Genomic DNA, 21043 nt, shown 5'->3' on the forward strand with positions numbered 1-21043 from the left:
GACTAAAAGAAAAAAAAGTCATTACTTCTGCTCAGAGCTCAAAATACCGTTTTTCTCTCCACATTGACAGGTGGATGACTAAAAAAAAATCATCTTTTCGCTCAGAGCTAAATTCACCGTTTTTCACTCTGAAATATCCGCTGGAGCGTCACTTCTGTGCTAATTAGCGGCATATCACTCGCAATTTGCTCTAAATCTGACCTAAATTTTCAAAAAAGAGGACAAAATCTCAAAAAAGAGGACAAAAGGGCGTCCTCCGAGGACACTTTCAAAAAAGTCAAAAAAAGAGGACAAATCCTCTTAAAAGAGGACGTATGGTAAGCCTACCATAGCTCCAGGGTATCAGCAAATCAATTTTAGCTTGATTAAAAAATACATTACTATATTCATTGATTAGTAACATCATCTCTCGGTGTACCTGGTTTCGTCGCATCAGTTGCTGTTTGCGGAACGTCGGTGTTATTTCCACCTGTAGTGTCTGAAAGTCCATGGAAAAGAAATACTATCTTTATTTGTGTTATCAGGAGAGGCCGAGTTGAACAGAATTTTTGTATGGACTACGGAAATGTGCAAGTATGGTATGGTATGGAATGGAATGAAAATTTCAGGGTATGATTCGAAAATATATATAATTGAATAGTATATTCATATTGAAATGAACCCGAATATTTTGGGCTGACACTCGTCAGGGGTAATCGTCAGCAACTAGTAGAGAATTCAAAAGAACAGCGTATATCAACAATCGTAACACAAAATATGACGTCACCAGCACGAAATGTTGAATACGAGAGCGTTCAATGTACCATTCTTAGATGATACACGAACTCTTTTTGTTAACACAGCCCTTGGCTGGTGTATTTTGATAAAAGTCGACTCCAAGGCACACAAATGAAAGTGTGAGTTCCCAAAATTTGAATCTGCCGTCAGCGATCCACTTATCCACCATGTGAGCATTGGTTAAAGCAGGCATAAAATCATTGCGACGGGATATCGCCAGCTACATAGTTGGGCTATATGAATGTATTGTACGGTGGCAAGCAACTTTTGTCACCTTCAAGATAAAAATGTTATCTTACTAGACTGTAAATCGTTACATAGTATTCGAGCATGTGTTCAGAACGGCAGGGAAAGGACGAAATGCCATTGTGTAATAAAATAACTGGGGCAATGAAATATGTTACAGAGTTGCTTCTACTTTTACGTTCCAGTACATTACAAAAACAAAAATTACAATAAATAGCACTTACTATATAGATTTTGATCAATCTCCCTTTGTGCATCTGACATCTTGACGAAATGAGAATGGAGAACCACCAAACTTGATACTGAAATAACCTTTAGATTCATATTATTTGAACCAGTGAATTTCAAATTATGAAAAATATCCGCTAAACAAGTAATATCATGATTAGCTGTTATTATGACTACCCCTTAATAAAATACTGACTATATTTCTTTGACAAGGGTAACGCAACCAGGTGAATCTTTATGGTTATCAAGAATTATCTTTCGACAAACTTAAATTCGGCGGTCATGTATTTAATTTCAATCACAAATCCCAACAATAATATGTAGACACGTTCATTTTTTGGCAGCCGATTACTTGGTTACGACACTCATACACTGCACTTGGAAGCTCATCACCACATTTATCTATTTATCTGAACTGCAAACTCAATCGGCCAATACTTTTTGTGATAGCTGCCTGGTTTTTAGTGAAACGTAAACCTTGTCAACGATGAACATACCTAGCAGTATCGAGCTGCTTATCGTGCTGCCTTGCATGTGCTTATCATATTCGGATCGCTAATCGTGCAAACTGAACTTGAACTCCTTGAAGTAATATACATTCACAGGTGGTTAAACTGGTTAACGTTGCTACTCAAGTAGAAGTAAAAGTAAGAAAGTAACTCCGTATATATCTAGTTAATTACTACAAGAAGAAAACTGCTGCAAGCTTAAGTAAATAATGAAGATATGAAATGTACTCAAATAATCAGTGCTCGAATCCATTTTGCATTCAATCGGAAGTGGCTACGTTTGAAATTGCAAGGCGAATATTTGAATAACAGGACCGTAACTGCCGCACCCCAAACCCCCCCAATTAGGGGGGGACAAGCTCGAATTGGGCAAATATTATTTCGTGAATTAACATATATTATGGAGTAAGTTTTTGAAAATTTACGCTACTTTTTCAAATGTTGTTCGAGCTAGGAGCAATTTAATGTTGCCATGCATCTTGATTATTGGTTACCCTTCCCCAAGAAAAAATACACATCGTCTATAGAAATGGGCATTTCAGCGGCGGCCACTGCCGCGCCACGACCCACGACGCACCAAGGCATAAGAAGTCTTAGGTCATGTAACATGCGACCCCGAGAAGTCTGCCTGAGCGATCGGCAGCGAGAAAACCTTGGCCGAAAAGGATTGCCATATGTTGACCGAAAACCGCGATATGTTTAATTGTCCAAAGGGGCCGAAATGGTTGGCGCTGAATGTTTCTGTCCTGGCAATCTGAATCCACAAAACGAATGGCATCCCATGAGAAAATTATTTGCCAGCGAAGAAACACCAATTTGAAATCGTGTGTGTCTTTTAGGGATGGTGTGAACCTCTGAAAGGTTCAGGTTCGTGTGAACGCGAACCTTATTGAAAGGTTCTGTGTGAACGCGAACGTGAACCTCATGACGTCACGTGACGTCATGTTGCTAATTTCAACCTTTATTTCAATGAAGTGATTGCTTGTAATAATGTATTGTACATGTACATTGTACAGTACACGATACCTAGCGATGACTCGGGCCACATAATGGTACAGTGCTGAAGTACATGTTGACGTTTTAAACGTTGCCAAATGTATCAACTGGGGCAATCAAATGGTATAATATTACCATAAAATCAATATCTTCCGTCGCTTTGGCAACAATTTCGACGAGGACTTGCCAGGGAATATAAGCTTACGCCTTAACGGTCTCGGCCTGACCAAACAATGTATTTGGCGTCTGAGTATTACTACATGGATATTGAGCAAAGTGTAAAACGGGTTTCTATACTTGCGACCGATATTTATACCCCACTAACAAGTTATACAACCGTAGCCAACACCCCAATCGCACGGCTTTGTTTTTATGATGAAGTATATGAAGTAAAGATTGACCCTGTGCACCTGCTAGATGTTCACATCAGAAAAAGATACCAATCTCATTGATTGGTTGAATAAGCATCATTCGCTGACTACATGCAGTTTATTTCGCTCTTGATGTTATGTGATTGTGGGCCAAGCTCACAGCAAAGAGTCACTAAATATTCACAAACGGAAAGCTGGATATTTCGAGCAAAATTTTGTAACAATGCAAGTAATATTTTTGAGATTGTCAAGGTGCATGCTCGTTTAGTGTCGATTGTCTATGCTGCCAGCGATATGCATAGAGTGGCCCACATTTGAAATGCAATAAATTTGAACCAAAGATGTTATAATGAAGTGAAAATTGCAATACATGTAAAAGGTTCACAGTGCAGAACCTACCAAGGTTCTGTTGTGAACGCGAGCCTCCGAATTTTCGAGGTTCACATACAGAACGCGAACGTGAACCTCACGTTCACACCATCCCTAGTCTTTTTGTTACTTTAGTACGTTTGGGCGGTTTCAATATCTTTTAACATAGTAGGCAGTAGGTGACGAAATAACATCATGTAATGAAGTCATTATACCAACGGGTACGCCCGAATATGTTTAAATGTCATTTACTGGACCTAAATTTCCCAAGGTACCTCACTCAGCTCTTCCGTCAAATCTGATCACGTGAGCAGAAAGGATAAAAATTTGATAGCAATATATATGCAATTCCCGTTCATTTTGACCGATTCAATCGTTAACTATAAACAAATTAGCTCTTCGTGCATAAGCTAGGTCACCAAACAGCGCAACAAATCTCGCTTATAAAGAGTTGCAAAAACGTACAGGCTGAGGGGGAGGGGACTGGTTTAAGGGCAACGTTTTTTTGGGGGGGCTGACGAAGTGATCTTTCGGTCGTGCATACACAGACACTCGCACATACACTCACTCACACACACACACACACACACACACACCTACCTTCTTTAAATATGCACTCTATCTCGGTAAATAAAATCTGCAAATACATATCGAATCAAGCACACCCTTTGCTATTGTGGTGGTGTCAAAATGCTCAAGTAAATCACCAATGCTGTGTGATCAATTAAGCACAAAAATATTCCCATATTGAGAGAACCGTCACTTTCATCGTGACAATTAATATAAAACTCATGAATTCCAATAGAGACATAATTGCATGAGTCACCTTGGAGATATGAGGCCGGTTTATTACAATCGCATGTACTTTCTACTTTCATGCCCAGCTGTTAAATTCTCACTCACATGACATCCCTGTCACGTACGTGTTCCAAGCCACTACTACATACGAGTTCTACTTCTTCCTTCATTTATCTTTATTTCCTTGCTATCTTATGGCAGGAAGAAGAAAATATTGAATGAATTCTTATCCACAAGCTCATTATGGAATGCGTTGAGCTGACCTCCTGACATCGGAGCACATGTTCAACTCGATTGATATTCTCACTTGATAAAGATTAAGACTGCCCGAATAGTCACCTTCAAAAACTCACCAACAGAAACTTTATAATGCCAAGGATAATGTGCAACCGAAGCAGGATACGGTTCGTCTAAAATACTAACCCGCGAGCCGTGATTGTATTTCACGAAATAGATAGTAAGGCAATGAAGGGTTTATAAACATGTACCCTTGCTATGTCAAATAGATTTACGATAGTACGGCGAATTAGGGAAAATTTAAAGTTATTATAGGAGTTTGCTAACAACACCTAGTAGGATATATTTAGAAACTTAATTGTAAGTGGCTTTAGGAGAGCAGCTAAGTAAAGTTATCGTGAGCTATACTGGGGCAATAAAACGCTATGACATCGACGAACAGTATGTCGCGGCAAAATTACCACTTACTAATCAAACAAATCGTGCGCAATCGTTTGCATACACTGTAAATATTAGTTTTGTAAAATAGCTTGTTACAAGCTGTCGTATATAGGCGCCTTGTTTATGCATGTTGACTTACGTGTTTTTATATATTTGAAGGTAATAATGCGATATGGCGGGGAACTCCGCCGATTTACGTTACCTAGGTTTACCATATTTTGGAAATCTGGAAAAAGGACACTTTTTTAAAATTTTCAGACTTGCGATACCGGATGAAAATCCTGAAAAATGGTAAAATTTTCCCACTGGGTGGTCGGTTGACTAAAAAAAGGTCAGCTTTCAGTAGTTAGTATGATCGGTCGTGATGTGGCATTGTGTCTTATGGGTCGAGTCACGATTTTTTTCGTGACTCGACTTGACTCGAGTCATTCTCTTGAAATGGGAAAATTGTTATGTTCGTGCATTTACGTTTTAGTGTCGTGCAACTCTTTCTTTCTATAGGATTAGTAATTACCGCCAATCATTATTTCCTCGTGTGTCGTGCTTGTATTTATATCCTGTGTTCTGTTGTCTCGTGGTCTTTCATTTAACTACACTCTGGATCGTGTCGCTGCCGTAAAGTTATTCTGCTGATAATATACTGATTCTGTATTGCAACCTCGTCGTATTGAGTTATTGTTCGAACAAGATCAAGAACATAACAAAAATGACTCGACTCGACTCGAGTCAATATCTGGATTGACTCTACTTGTACTCGAGTCATTACGCTTTACTCGATTACTCGACCCAAGTCATTGACTCGGCTTATTTGATATGATTTGAAGATGAAGACATTTGCGAGTCGTAATGACTAGAATGCGCATCTGACGAATTCTGCCGATATCGCTATTTGTCACCACTGTTTTCGTTGCACTCGTCTGATATCAGATAACAGACAATGGTACATAGTAGTAATGCATTGTACAAAATCATCCAGTGATAACGAGGTAATAGATCAAAGGTCGGCAACCTACGGCCCGCGGGCCGGATCCGGCCCGCCAAGCGAAATCGTCCGGCCCGCGACGAAATATCTAGTTACCACGAGAATACGGCCCGCCGTTTCGTAATGAGTTCCAATCTGCAGTGCAGCACTGCTTGGAAAGAATGCGGCATTGTTCCGATATAAAGTATCCAACGTCGCATTAGTCTTTGTTACGCCATAAAACTGGTGCGAAGGCGGTTGACTAGTAGCCTATCTCGTACTAACTAAAAGTTGGAGATGGATAATGTCTGTGGAGTGGACTCGACCAGTGATGATTATCAAGCGGGTGTATCGCGCAACTGAGGGTATACCGTACTTTTTAAGGGTTTGCCACTCAGATAGGGTGCGACAATAAGGGTGCCGCTCCTCTGCTCAGACGCAATGACAAAATATAAAACTTGCCCCGTTTCATTATAGATAACTAGCATCCGTAGGTTAGTCATCTGAAGTTTAATTCACCAGAAGACATTTTACGCTAAGACACCAAACCTGTATGGTGTTTTGGACGGAATGGAGAAAGCTGATTCTATTGTTTCACAAACTGAATCACCGACAGTTAGCCTACCTCAGATATTACTAGAAGCAGAGCATCAATATGGCGATGTCTTGTATATCTGCCATGTTCGCGCATCAAGTCGAGAAGCTAGGCTTGCACGAGTGTATGAACTGAGAAATGAAATAGCAACTTTCCTTGGAAATACAAACATCGCCGATTCATAATCTTGTCATCGAAAATGGGTATCTAATCTAGCTTATGTAGTATATTTAACGTCACATCTAAACAAATTGAATTTGCAACATCAGGGGGAAACAACTAAATACATGAGATGTTGAGACGCATTCGAAACAAAACTGCGACTCTAGGAATGTCAATAGTACAAAGAAAATTATGTTCACTTTTCTATACTGGAGGAGTGTAAACCTAGTACCAGCATTATACATTTGTAACTGTGATATACGAAATTTAAGTACTGAATTTCCATCCGCTTTTCCGACATTCGTTATGTACAAAATAAATTCTGATTACTCAGTACTCCATTTAATGTGGACGCCAAAACCATTGCCAGAAAATTTCAAATGGGCCCATTTGAAATGCGATGCAGTTGAATTGAATGACAAATTTCATACAAAGAGCGTATCGCTGAATGACTTTGACAAAGAGTACGTTCTTGGAATGGGTCTTCATCCCAGCTTGACGAACAATGCAAAAAAATGGCATCGACTTTTGTTTTCAACAATGAAATTCACGAAGAGCATTTAGAATATGGTCTGATTCTTGCTCCATCTGACTTGTTACCAGAAGTTGAAAACCTTTCACTATGCAACCTGCGCCAAGTGTCACATTTATCCTGCGTTGTCCAAGTGTAAATACATGTGTTTTGCTCTTGTTGTGATTTGTATGATTGAGATTGCAGCATTTTAGGGTAATATACCGACGTGAGCGATAAATATAGTATTAAGAAAATTCCGGCCCGCCAAAATGTTGTGCACTCGAAATTTGGCCCGTGACTAGCAAAAGGTTGCCGACCCCTGTAATAGATGCTACGCAATCAAAGTACTCAAGACATTTCAATTATTCAAGCAAACAATCGAAGCAAAGTTCAATTAGAGCCTGTGAAATGACTCAGATGGTAAAAGGTTTCCTGTTCATTCGAATCGAATAAAATCAGAATTTGCGCCACCCAGAATCTTGTGACGCGAGTCTATGCTAACGTTAACTGTGTTCCATGCTGAGATAAGTGATGAGATGATCATATCATGAAACAGTTTATAACATTCTCGGTTTGCATTCAAATATATACTTTAATTTTAAATTCTTCAATGTCAATATAACCGTGAATCAGTATCGTCACGAATGGGTTTTGAGTCTGACACCGTATTGAGACATAAATGTCTCGCAATTGTTTTCTCATTATATCGGTGTTTAAGCTGTATTGCGCCATTTCCCGATTAATGTCACTGGTCAAGCCTTATTAGAGAAGCGAATCTGCGCAGAAATGAATTCCAATTTGCAGGCACACACCAACACCCTCCAATTTCGTGCTCCGATTACCAAGACTATCACGAAGCTAGCTAGCTAGCTCATGAATGGTTTTGTAAACGAATATAGGCGAACATAATTTAGATTTCAGAAAAGCAGAACGTCTGTTTGGGCGCCTGGTAGGGAGAGGAGATCTAGGATGGTGTTTTTTGCACACGCCAGGCGCCTAGCCAGTCGAAAAATTAGGGGGATTTGGATTTTTTTCAAATTTACCAATATAGCAACAATTCAATTCGGGTCAAGTAGGCCTACATGTGCGAATGGCAATCATGTAATCTCTTCGTATAGACGATTTTAGGTGTATGATAAGCTTGCCAAAGAGTCCGGAAGTGCTGTCAAGTAGTGAGTCCCTGATCTCTGGTGAACAATTAAATACGCGCGCGTATTACGCGGTCTCGGCGACAGTTTTCGCAAATCAAAATGTCCGAGCTTGATGGCACCGATTTCAAATCTTTGTCGTCTTTCAGAACTCGAGCCATGATTGATGCACATCTTCTGATCGTTACGTTCAAGTGTTAGCGGAAAAGTTTGTTTGCAGCGATTCGATGTTATTCAGTTTCGCGATGTCGCTTTTTTATCAATATGACATAAAACAATCACTAATTAGCGTAAACTCGACCGCATTGTATCCAAACCAGCGAGAGATAGGAGCCAAAGCATGCTTGGCCCGAGACGCGATAGTTAGGCCAGCAATGATATCTTCAACTCCAGGCCTATTGCACATGCTATTGTGTAGGCCAGCGATGATATAATGCACACCAGGTCGAAGCCGCCAATGCAGATGCGATTGCGCTGGCAACCGATGATATAGTTCGAATTGGGACTATTGAAGATGCGATTGTTCGTTCAAGCCTACGGAACCAGGCTTGATCGAGACGCGATAAATCAGGCTAGCGACGATTACCACGCGCACGGGAATTAATGACCTAATTTCGCGACCATCTCAGCCAGAGATCATCACAGACTCTTCTCGCTAATTGACAACACGTTTCTCGCAGATCAGCCGCGCGGAACACTGATAACACAATTATTGAATTGCAACTGAATATTAGAGTTTGAATGATCATTTCAAAATGACAGGGTTTCGCGTTTCAAATAGGGAAGTTCAACCCCCCAAACCCCCGTGGTTACGCACCTGGCACACGCGCGTATCGAAATCGAAGACGTCTCTAACGAGGTCGCATCGATTCGCCTGATTACTAATTACTGGTCACGAATCACTTTGGCGTTTGAGCATTTTGTACGACGTGGCCGCCACCTCGAAAATAAGGTCACGAGGTGGCTGCGCCACCTCGTAACCTCGTAAGTCGGCGCCTATACTTGTATTTGTGATGTATCAGACTAACAAGACAGATATTTGATTTAAAGTTCCAAGATTAGTAAAGTTATCATATTGGCGGCCTGTCTCGTCTATCTGTAGCATCGGTAAATGAGGTCAGGAACTGTCCGTTATCTGCCTAAATAAGTATGTGTCAAGACTATAACAGGGACAAAATAAGCATGTTTGGCAAGCAAGGAATTCGATATCACCCAAGCAGGATTGAAAACATAAGTTGAACATGACTTCAATACTGTGACTTGGACTCGGACTCAAGTCATAGCACTATGAGTCGGACTTGACTCTTTATACGGTGACTTGGACTCGGTCTCAACTCGGTGATGAATTGAAAATGACTCGACTTGACTCGAGTCAAAACCACAAAAGTAAGATTGACTCGTGACTCGGAACCATGTGACTTGGTTACAACCCTGGGTAGTAGCAGAGTAGATCGCACGTGAGGTGGCAGGGGCTCTTATGGGCGCGGTGACATGGTGCCGAGGAGAAGCTCGTGGTGGCAGGCCGTACTTTCACGCACGCGGCCATTTTGTCTTATGGATGCGGTGACATGTCGTACTTTCAGGTATAGGCTGCGATGGCGTGTCGTATTGAAAACCCGCGGTGGCAAGTCGTACTTTCAGGTATATGCTGCGGAAGCATGTAGCACTTTCAGGTATAGCCCCCTCTCGCATGGCCTGATTGGAATCGCTGGCCTTTTTGCCTGATATATCGGGTGAGCAGCGATGATTTTCCAAGTTAAAGTAATTTAATAAAAAATAATTAAAAAATAAAATATAGTGTGAGCACAGGACACCGATTCCGAACAGGTCGCATGTTGTGGTGAAACTAGTATTGACAAGTCGTACTTTCAGGTATAGGCTGTGGTGTTGAGGTGGCGTGTGCCATTCGCACATGTAGGCCTACTTGGCCCGAATTGAATTGATCCTATGTTGGTAAATTTGAAAAAAAATCCAAATCATTTTAATTTTTCGACTGGCTAGGCGCCTGGCGTGTGCTGAGATGAACATCAAGTATGTTGATCATATGATTGGTACTTACTTACTGTGTATATTTAAAAATATTATATATGACCGATTCGAGTTAATCCCAACGTTTACGGTGAGTGTGAAAACAATATATCATTATTCTTATGAGCGCGGCGGCATGTAGTACTCTCGGTATAAGCTGCGTCGGTGTGTCGTATTGAAAACCCGTGGCGACTAGTCGTACTTTCAGGTATAGGTTGCGTTGGCATGTCGTACTTTCAGCAAAAAGGTGTGAAATTGTTTGCAAAATCTCTCATGGTTTGGTATTACTGAGGTAGGAATCACTCGCAAGGTAATATTTTGGTAATTAGTTTGTCACAGAGCCGGCGTAGACGCGGCGATTCGAATACCAACAATAACCGCGCACGCAAACTAACCCTTCAAATAGGTGTGAAATAGTTTGCAAAATCCTACAACCGCTGACATGACAATGCCTCAGACATATCGATCTCTCGCTCAATACACAACCGAAATTGAATCGTATCGCTTTATGTTCTAACTGAAATTGTTAAGTGCAATAAATAACGAATAATAGAACCGTCACCGGCGGGACTTGAATACCAACAAATTGTCACTTACTGGTCCAACTCTAACCCTTTTGAAACTGAATATTACTTGACTTAGCCAACTTTCAGTTCCGTTTTCAGATTATTTGCGCGGTCGCTATATGTTTTGACACTTCGGAATAGTGGTTGACTTTGGTTGTATCATAAGAATCATGAGAATATTCAATCAATGTACTAATTTGTCAACTTGAAATGAAACTCACCACACAATTCAAGTAAATCGTATCCGAACACGATAGTTCGTCACCTCGACAATATTATTCAAAGTCTGTAAACATGGTACTGTGTTATGTTCGGTAATGGGAATGGTGTTTCTCGCTCGTGATAATCCCATATTGATTTGAATAACGACAACTCATGAGACCCCACAACTTTATTTACAAGTCAGTTATTTTTGTCGTAGCTGGTAATGTAATCGTTAGTACATATTACCACACTCAAAAGAATTATTCACAACAGCATTCGCAAGTGTTAAATCCAGTTTTCAGTTACTTGAATATATCACTACAACTTGAATAATTCAACCTGGGTGTATTCATATGACCGGTCTTTTTTTTAATTTTAATTTTATTCAACTGTAAAAGTCGGTACTATTCTGTAAGACAAAGTAATTGCTAATCGATGTATAAACGACTTGACATAAACATATTATATTTTGAGTATACGAGATTTGATCACCCGGTCAATCACAGACTGATAATTAAATTTTCACAAGAGAATCCGAATATTACAGTGTAAAAGATATCGGAATGTCAGCAACTCTTTACCAGGGCATGGTATGGTATGGAACAAGGATTTTGCATACTCCATACTTGCCTTACTTCCTCCATACCATACTTGCAATTTTCCATACCCTGCCAACATTGTTTCATACCATACTTGATACATATTCCATACTTTCAAATACTTCAACATCACAAGTATAGTACCTTTTCTAGCACCTGTATTATTGATATTTCGGGTGTAATTATTGCTTAAACCAGCCATGACACGAATCTAATTACCGGTAATAGTTTCATAGGTGTATGGGAGCAAAAGCTTATAGACAATGAATCACAACAAAAGAAGTTATAATGCACTTATACGTGCCGATGTCGCACTGCGAAAAACTTTTCATATATTCGGGATATACTGAAATACACTGAAAGTTTTTTATTTCGACTTGAAAGTGGACCCGCTGAATTATGGGTAGTATTACCAATTCAAAAAAAGTATTGGTTTCTACCAGAACTCACACCAAATACATCTATGATGAGCTCAATATTAACATTATTCGTCATTTCTCTTTCAAGATATAATACCGCCATGTTGGTGAGTCGTGGTTGTCCCATAGTGGATCTGAGATATGTCTTTAGTCTTCTCAAACCCGAAAAGGACCTTGCAGCAGTGCAAGATGTCGCAGGAATGGAAGCGAATATCTGTGCAGCCCTTGAGAAATTGGGAAGGGTTTCTCCAGTACCACTAGAAACAAGAAATTTCGCACATTCTCCAGCACTTTTGATCATTCCTTGCGGATTCAGCTTGTGGAACAGCAGATACTCAGATTCCAACGATTCCTGATCTATGGAATAAAAGGCTGATATTTCTTTGAAGTCATCTTTAGTTCTTTTTCCTTACACCATTTTCGCTAGCGACAGAAGAACTTTCGACATGTTGTTGGCAAACCGCTCAGATAGCTCTGCAGAGATTCTATCAATCGAGTCAAAGTACACTTCATAGCATATCTTTTCCTCATCAGAAAATCTTATAGTGGCGTCCCTCTTACAATCCTCACTAAATAGTGCTTGTAATCTTTTAGATAGGCACGGCAGTCTCCGGTGTAAAGTCGCCTCGATTTCAATACCCTGACATTTCAGATATTCAACAGATTGACAAGCATCTTCCCAGATTCCATGAAATTCCGTTTCAGTCCTCGCATCACGCAGGCATGAAATGGTTGCTGTTGCAAGTTGTCGTGATAGTCCTACACCGACTTCTGTCCCTTGAAGATGGGTAGAAAGGCCGTCGGTCAATTTAAAAATCCAATTCAAAATTTTTAGTCCTAAAAGGAATTGAAAATCGCAGACAGCCGTAAGTAGACATGAAGCGTCAGCACTGATTTTTGGATCTTGTTCATGTGAGCAATCCTTTAGTGCAAATATTATTCGGCAGGTTTAACTGTCTATCGACTTCACAGCTGCATAACGTACGGCATACCTAGCGTGTCACACAAATTCCTTTAAGTTTGACAAATTTGCCAATTTTTTTTTCATCACGAAAACTTTGTAGAATAGTTTCCCTTTTCGGGGTATGAAAAAAATTATACAATGATTGTATCAAACCAAGGGTATTTCATAATATGGCATTTGCTTTCAGAGTGTCCTAAAGGGCCAGGTTCAAACGATGAGCATAACAATGTACATATATTGCCCGTGGAACAATTTGTTGCATTCTGGTTGCCATACCTTTGTATTTTCCACTCATGTTAGAAGCCCCGTCATAGCACTGTCCGACCAAATTCGCAATATCCAATCCCAGATCTTCTAACACTTTTTTCACAAGAAGAAACAATGTTTGGCCTTCAGTGTTTTTGGGTTATAAAAACCAATGAAACTTTCCTTAATTTGACCTTGCGTAAGATAACGTATACAAATCGACAATTGTTCAGTATTACTAACATCAGTTGTCTCGTCAACTATGAGACTGAAAATTCCAGCTTGAGAAATGTCTGTACAGATTGCTTTCTGTACTTGAGTAGCTGCTATATCGACGATTTCATTTTGGATAATTGGAGATGTCCACTGCTAATGCAATTCTAACGAAGTCTCCAGTTTTAACGCTAGCCATGGAATGAATTTACACAAGAAATTGAGCAGCTCCAGAAAACTACCTCGGTTACTATCTGATTTCTCATCAATGTTGAGTCGGTCTTCAGTATAATTACGTTGAGCAATATTTTGCTGCACGGTGTAAAGCAGACACTGTATTATCACTTTGAAGTAGCGTCTGTTCTTGATCACGTCTTTTTATGGAGGTTGAATTTCAGATTAACCCATTTTTCCGTCGCTGTAAGATGAATCTTGCAATTTGCATGAGTAGCCAATCTACTAGGCATTCTATATTGGGTATACTTGAATCCATCCTTCGATTTGTTGAATTTCATGCATGGAAAGCATTCTATAATCTTTTCATTTTCATTGAATGTTAACCAGGGACGATTTTTGAAAAGCTTTGGATTGAAATCTCTTGCTCTTTTCTCACCGGGATATTTCCTTAGATTGTAGCGTTGCAAAATTGGTTGATGAGGCTTAATGTCGTCATCGGCGTATGTTTTAAAATCATTGCTTGTTGGCGGATCAATATTTGACATTACAAGGGCTTCAAAACTCAGAACAGATGACGAAGCATCATCACTGGACGCTATCAAAGGTGCTTCTGGCACTGAAGGACAAGACACTTGCAAAACATTTACTGCCACAGTAGGTATATCAGGTTCAGGAGAGCAGGAGTTTACATCTGCTGCACTGTCAATTGGCACCAGCACCGACTGCTGTGAATGTTCAATTCCAATTTACCGAGCAATCTGTTTAAATGTTAGCTTGCTTTGTTTAAGATGATCTTCAGCACTAAATTCAATTTAACAACCACCCCCATGAGCAGAAGTTATATGCTCTTCTTTGGAAGACGAACATATGGATTGACGGCAACTTTTGCAGGTCAGTCTTGTCTGAAAATTTCTCTTTCGGTGCTTTTCCATTGAATTACCTGCGCAAATTCAAAACTGTTACTGACTTTCTAGTAGTTACACTACTTAGTGCTTAGGTAGTGATCAAATGACCAGTGACCACCATGCTCATGGTGGACGATGTAGTATCGTACACACTATAGTTTAGGCTTACCATACGTCCTCTTTTAAGAGGATTTGTCCTCTTTTTTGACTTTTTTGAAAGTGTCCTCGGAGGACGTCCTTTTGTCCTCTGTTTTGAGATTTTGTCATCGTTTTTGAAAATTTAGGTCAGATTTAGAGCAAATTGCGAGTGATATGCCGCAAATTAGCACAGAAGTGAAGCTCCGGCGGGAATGTCGGAGTGAAAAACGGTGATTTCAGCTCTGAGCGAAAAGATGAGCTTTTTTTTTAGTCATCCACCTGACAGTATTTTGAGCTCTGAGCGGAAAAGATGGCCTTTTTTTTAGTGAACCGATCAAAGTGGGAAAAATTCACCGGTTTTTGAGAATTCTACTCCGGTTTTGCAAGTTGCAAATTTCTGAAAAAGTGTCCTCTTTTTAGATTTCCAAAATATGGTAAGCCTACTATAGTTTGGTTACTAACTTAATTTCTTGAAAATAATATAGGAAAAAGCTTACCAGCTTTCTGCAAAATTTCGTTCCCAAAAAATTCCAGACAGCGGGATACTTCTTATTCTCACTCAGCCAACACCAATGAACACGATATTTTACACCACAATTCGATGCGAATAAAGTCAGCAAATTGAAATTCTATCAGAAAGCAGAGATGAGCGGATTTGAAATTTCTATGTCCTAATCCAATCCAAATCCGAACCTTCAAATCCAAATCCAAATCCTAATCCATAACTTTTTCATATTCAAGTAAATGTCCAATCCTAATACGATTCCAACTGGAAATTTAGAAAAAATACTAATTTATGCAATGGAGGGATTCGAAAATTTTCTTTCACAACCAACGATTCACTTGATTCAAGATAACTTAGTAACCATAAGTACATTAATAACTGATCTGAATAAAGTTTGTCGCCATTCGCCACACGACATTTCAATCTCCCAGAAAATAGGTAAATCCAATCCAAATCCTAATCCGTTCTGAAAAAAATGTCTAATCCAAATCCAATCCAAATCCGACAAAATTTCACAAATCCTGTTTTTTCAAAACCTAATCCTAATCCATGCTCATCTCTGTCAGAGAGCTATGGCGCGAGCGGCGATTGCACGCTTGGTTCACGACACCTTAAAAAACAAACACACAGTGTGCGATGAACCAAAGCGGCAATAATACCCGTGATATCAGATTGCCTTTCCCATGTTTAAGATATGACTTTAAAATATGATTTCATTTTTATTCTATGCAGGAATTATTTCTTGTATACGTCTGTCTGTCTCTGTTAGTCCTACTGATATCCGGATACTCTGAATATGTTAACCTATGACCTCAACGTTTTGTTTCAACCCAGTGACCATGACAACAATTGACAAGGTTTCAGGTTCAGGGTCTAGCTTGTCGTTTGGTTGTTGGCGATGGCACCACTGCAAGCCCCGAACTACTGCCATCTCCGGCTAAGCAAATTTGCGTTGTCACCATGTTACAGTTGCATTGTGGGGAATAGGCTGGACGACTCAGTACAGGCGCTTATGGAAAAACGTCCAGTTTTAAAATATATTTGATTCGTATTGGGTTTGTAGTATTTTATACGAATGGAGCTTTGAATGAATAATCATCGTAACATTCAGGATTTGTTTCAGCCCAATATCTCGTGTTTATATCTGTGTTATCTGTGTATTTCGACATGTCGAACACATCTCGTTTTGGTGGTAGTGTTTGTTGCGCCTATGGGTGCAGTAAAAGGCAGAAAAAGATATCCACGGAGTCATATATGAGAAGTAATAGCGATGGTAGTAGCGATGAAGAGTCTTTGGTAAAGCGTCGGCATCCAAGAACATTTCACCGGTGAGTGAATGGCAGAATATGCAGGGCAGCAAGACTATCTTTGAAGAATCAGTTTCTATTTTTAATACCTCCTTACCATCACAGTCAATCAATGTCCAGATAAGCCACAGCATTAATGAATAGGCCATGTTAAAGTGTCATTATACCAGAATATTTTGTCACAAGTATATGGATGTTGGTATGATCAGAGCAGACTATATCAGTAGTCTCAGCACCATGTCAGTTCATCAGTATACCTGTAATAGCATGACCAGCCAGGTCACTGTTTGTATTCTGTATGGGCAGTTCAGCCAATAACTAGCGTAGTACTCAATCCTTGCTTAAAATTGTCGTGAAGGTTGGAGGTAGGACTAGAAGGAAAGGTATAATTGAGGGCCACACGGTTTTGTCCAGCATATAGTTGAGTAATAATTCTATATTTCTGGTGCCAGATGCTCACACTAAAGTTCAAATTGCTAATTCCGTGGTCGAGTTCATTATAGCTTTGTGCGTGCGAGACGTTCGATTTGTCTCGTAATATGTTTTTTTAGGTTTACCTTTGGCTTTAGATTTAAAAGGTTACCTAATAGTTTATCCTTCTGGGGTAGAAAGTAACAGATATATCTAAATCAAACAAGATAATTTCACATATGTTCCTGCTACTTTTATCATCGTTCATAACAAAGAATGGTCAATTTGGTGTGCTTTGTATCATAGAATTACTTGTGAACTGATGCAATGTTCTCTACAACGCAGCTTTCCTACCAATGATTCCCTGAAAGAAAGATGGATAGAATGTATTAGAAGAAAAGACTGGGAGCCAGCAAGATCGTCGGTCATCTGCTCTGATCATTTTTCAGAAAGTGATATTTACCGTGTTGGCGGGAGAATTCGTTTAAGGACGAATGCGGTGCCGACAAGATTTCTGAATTTTCCAAAATATATGAGGCCGAAGGTACGGTAGACACTAGACAGTGACTATACTATATATTTATGAAGTTTGAGTTCCAATTACTATACCTTGATTTTAGCCCTAGTTAACATAAAATTCACAAATTTCAGGCTTCGAACAACCGACGATTGAGACCTTCTGCAGTTCCAGATAAGCAACGGCATTATGAAGCACAAACCGCTGAACCTGAAGTAGTTCTTCACGACCACAACTACTGTGCGCACACGTCTCCTCGAAAAGTCGTTCAACAGCAACGCCGTAGGGTGGTAGAAATTAAAAAGAGGTTGGTTGCAGCCAGAATGAGAACATACCGTCTGCAAAAAAAAGTGAAAACTCTGGATGAGGTCATTGCATCTCTTAAGAAGAACAATTTGATAAGCGATTCGTGTGCAGAGGTAATGTCACAAAAATTCAGTGGTCTACCAAGTGAGCTCTTGCAACGTATGAAGCTACAAGCTGGTGGAAGAGGAGTCAAATACTCGAAGGAATTGCAATCATTTGCAATGACGCTTCAGTATTATTCCACTAAGGCAGTGCTTTTCAACCTTTTTGAGCTCCGTTCGCACTTTTTTTGTAAAATAAATTTCATTCGCACAAACTAATGGAAAATTGTTTTACGAAAATAACATGAAGATAGACCTACTTAACAATATGTTGTTCAGATGTGCAACAAATTGGCTAATATGTAGCGTAAGCTATCAAGTGCCTTATTAAAAAGGCAACCTTTTTTCGCTCGTTTTGCTTTCAATTGCTTCATTAAAACCCTTCCCGGCCAAACAATGTTGTTGGGAATTTGTACAAGAACGTCGATTAGTGCTTGGATGGCCAGGTCTTAAAATCTGTTTTGCACTCCTATCCAAAATATAGCGTATTTTTCGCGAGGCTCCAGTTTGTCGAAAGAATGAAAAACACACATGTTTCTGTTAAGGCTTTTGCCTTATATCTTTGAAACATAAGGTGCAAAACGATCAAGGAGAGTAGGCACAATAGAGCTAGCTACCTGATGATACGTTGCTCCAACTTCTGTCTCGCAAGTTTATGAGAATAGCAAATAACTCACGATACTTTGTGTACTACCCTACTCCATCTACTCAGTTAATTACGGTAAAACAGCTTCTAGACTACTACCAAAATCTGAGTTTTTGTGGCATTTCGCGACCCGAGCCTCGCCCATGGAAAGGAATTTATTTTTAATATTACAGTTGTATGCTACGACTGTACGGGCATGTATGACATACAGAACGTGCACACCACAATTCTACCCGACACAGCTCTACGTCTGACGTACGCTATTCCAATTAGGGGGATTTGAATTGCTCTGCGTATCGCAGTTGTAGTACTGTCTGCTCAGATTGCAAGAACGGGACTATTCCGTGCCGACAACGGAGCATCATATCCAATCCATCTCAAAAGGTTTTGCCATCCAGCATCGGTCATTTTTTAACCGAGGTTTTGTCGCCGCTCATGTTTTGGCGCCGTATTTTATAAGCAGGTTGTTCGCCAAAACTTTACGTCTTCGTGTGCCCCAACGCAAAATGGGTTGGCCTCGAAATGAATGAGTCTCATAGGCCTGATCTCGCTCGTTGCAGGCCCATACACTAGTTCATCCCAACGGTCTTCGACCATGTTTTCAAGAAAAAAAAGTCGGACAGATCTTATCATGAATTCTCATGATAAAGCCATATTTATTGCGTGTCTCGCTTATTGGCTACAGTACCCAACACAATGATCTTGGATATGTAAAAACGATCGCAGGATTTTTTGCAATAAATTCAATTAATATTACATACATATTAACAGATAGCTCTGGCACCGTGTCGACGCAAAATTATATCCTTTGTGGTCCATACTTTAATAACCCTTAAAGGGGTGAAAATTTGCGTTACAGCAACTTGCAAATGTCAGTCTGTAATGATGGTATTTAGTACTATCCTCGTGCCTCGCGCTACTCGAACAGGTATTACGAAAATATGATGATTGTTTAGCGAAAGAAAGAAGAAAGTCAGTTTGATGTCATTTTTTCAGCCTGTCGCCGGTTCAGACATGCTGATATACTGTATGTCTGCCACTATGGATATTGTAGAGATCTTTATACTGCCACACCAGCTTCCAAACCCGGCTTTTGGTTACGTAATAATTTTAGTGCATGAATATTAATTCACTTCGGCTTATGACAGCTACGATTAGTGGTGCGCCGTATTAAGTTTTTACAATTGCGTCGCAACTACAAATGTTGCACTGATCTTAAATTTTCAATTAGGTTTATTTGAATTATTCCACGTTAGAAAAGTTAACAATTAATCACGATTTTCATTCGCACTTGATCCGGATTTTCATTCGCACCACCTTCGTCATTCGCACTTGACCCGGATTTTCATTCGCACTATTCGCACCACCTTCGTCATTCGCACTGAAAATTTTTTCATTCGCACTAGTGCGAACCGTCACACAGGTTGAAAAGCACTGCTATTATGATTAATAATAATAACAACTATACGTGAAAATACGAACCGAGACTTACGAACTCGAAGAAGAAGACAAAAATATGAAGAAACGCCAGACCTGCGGAACGAGCAACACAAAAGCTGCAACGCGCGCAAACCTAGACTAAAAAATATTTAATAACGAGCGTATATTAAATACGACTCGCAAGTACGTCATAGATACAATGAATGTACTAAGTGCATATATGTTGGCATAAATCCACTATATTATTTATTATTAATTATTTATTTAAGACACAGTCACCACAAATACTTGAAAATCGGAAAGAAGGGTATGAATATGTCAAAAATCCACCGAAAGACCATAGACATATAATACAGACCAAGTCCAGACATACTCGAGTCAAAATAAGTTACCCAAACCCAAAATACACCCACGCACCCACCTAGAACAAGATGATCGTCATCTTACACAAATACTGCCAGTATCACCATATCTGCACTCATATTTTGAGCACTGCTTATTTATACTGTTGGAATAAATCACTAAAACAGGCATAGTTCGCTCTTTCTGTATGGTAAATGCCGTAAATATATAGGAATTGTGACTGAATGAGGTAGCGGGTAAAAGGTATATATGCAGTAGCATATAGCTTATGGGGTATTTCGAATTGCCTGTAGTATATGACGCCTAGAGCTGTTTGACTTTTTTCAAACCAGGCGTATGACATAACTGTAGAAAAGTCTCAACGTTTCCAGGTTAGAATTATAGAGCTAAACCGTTTTTTCCGAATTAGATTACAATTATATTACTGGCATTTCGCTCTAATTTAGTGAAATTAGACCACTAGAATTATCTAGTTGTCTAAGTCGCTTCAAACATCTGAATTACCGGTAGGCCTACCTTCTATATACCCCGGTATGGAATCGGTGTCCGTGGCACGCCAAATCACGCGGACTTCGTCGACAATTGCACGCGGTCACGCGAAAATATCGACCCAACCAATTGCACGCGGTCACGCGA

The 21043-nt window shown here is 39.7% G+C and overlaps 3 protein-coding genes across 7 annotated transcripts in view; 2 read left to right on the top strand and 1 right to left on the bottom strand.

Annotated features, from left to right (window-relative positions):
* LOC145451175 (uncharacterized) overlaps positions 1-7179 on the bottom strand; it is a 31638-nt gene extending 24459 nt beyond the window's left edge. Inside the window, exons 1-2 of one of the 5 annotated variants that reach the window (XM_080329677.1) lie at positions 1248-5039; positions 419-478 (exon numbers count right to left, since the gene is read on the bottom strand). In XM_080329677.1, coding sequence (XP_080185803.1) covers positions 419-478; positions 1248-1347 — 160 coding nt within the window. In that variant the 5' untranslated portion in view covers positions 1348-5039. Of the gene's footprint in view, positions 1-418; positions 479-1247 lie in introns of all 5 variants that reach the window. The other 4 variants (XM_080329674.1, XM_080329676.1, XM_080329675.1 and 1 more) reach the window with 4 other exon arrangements.
* Positions 1-21043, top strand: part of LOC145451167 (4-galactosyl-N-acetylglucosaminide 3-alpha-L-fucosyltransferase 9-like) — a 100775-nt gene that overhangs the window by 4606 nt on the left and 75126 nt on the right. The window lies entirely within an intron of this gene.
* On the top strand, positions 16214-20577 carry LOC145451173 (THAP domain-containing protein 1-like). Its single transcript, XM_080329671.1, has 3 exons — positions 16214-16644; positions 17380-17578; positions 17686-20577. Exons 1-3 carry the CDS (start codon positions 16484-16486, stop codon positions 18175-18177), a joined length of 852 nt encoding a protein of 283 aa, XP_080185797.1. The 5' UTR covers positions 16214-16483; the 3' UTR covers positions 18178-20577.

This window comes from Botryllus schlosseri, chromosome 11 (assembly GCF_051294905.1).
Source record: "Botryllus schlosseri isolate E-star chromosome 11, Bs_hap1, whole genome shotgun sequence".
Taxonomy (NCBI): domain Eukaryota; kingdom Metazoa; phylum Chordata; class Ascidiacea; order Stolidobranchia; family Styelidae; genus Botryllus; species Botryllus schlosseri.

Excerpts from the sequence above, each read along its gene's own strand:
- LOC145451173 (XM_080329671.1), top strand. The coding sequence starts at position 16,484 with ATGTCGAACACATCTCGTTTTGGTGGTAGTGTTTGTTGCGCCTATGGG. Across the intron at positions 16,645-17,379 it reads CATCCAAGAACATTTCACCG|CTTTCCTACCAATGATTCCC; the intron begins GTGAGTGAATGG and ends TCTACAACGCAG. Across the intron at positions 17,579-17,685 it reads CAAAATATATGAGGCCGAAG|GCTTCGAACAACCGACGATT; the intron begins GTACGGTAGACA and ends CACAAATTTCAG.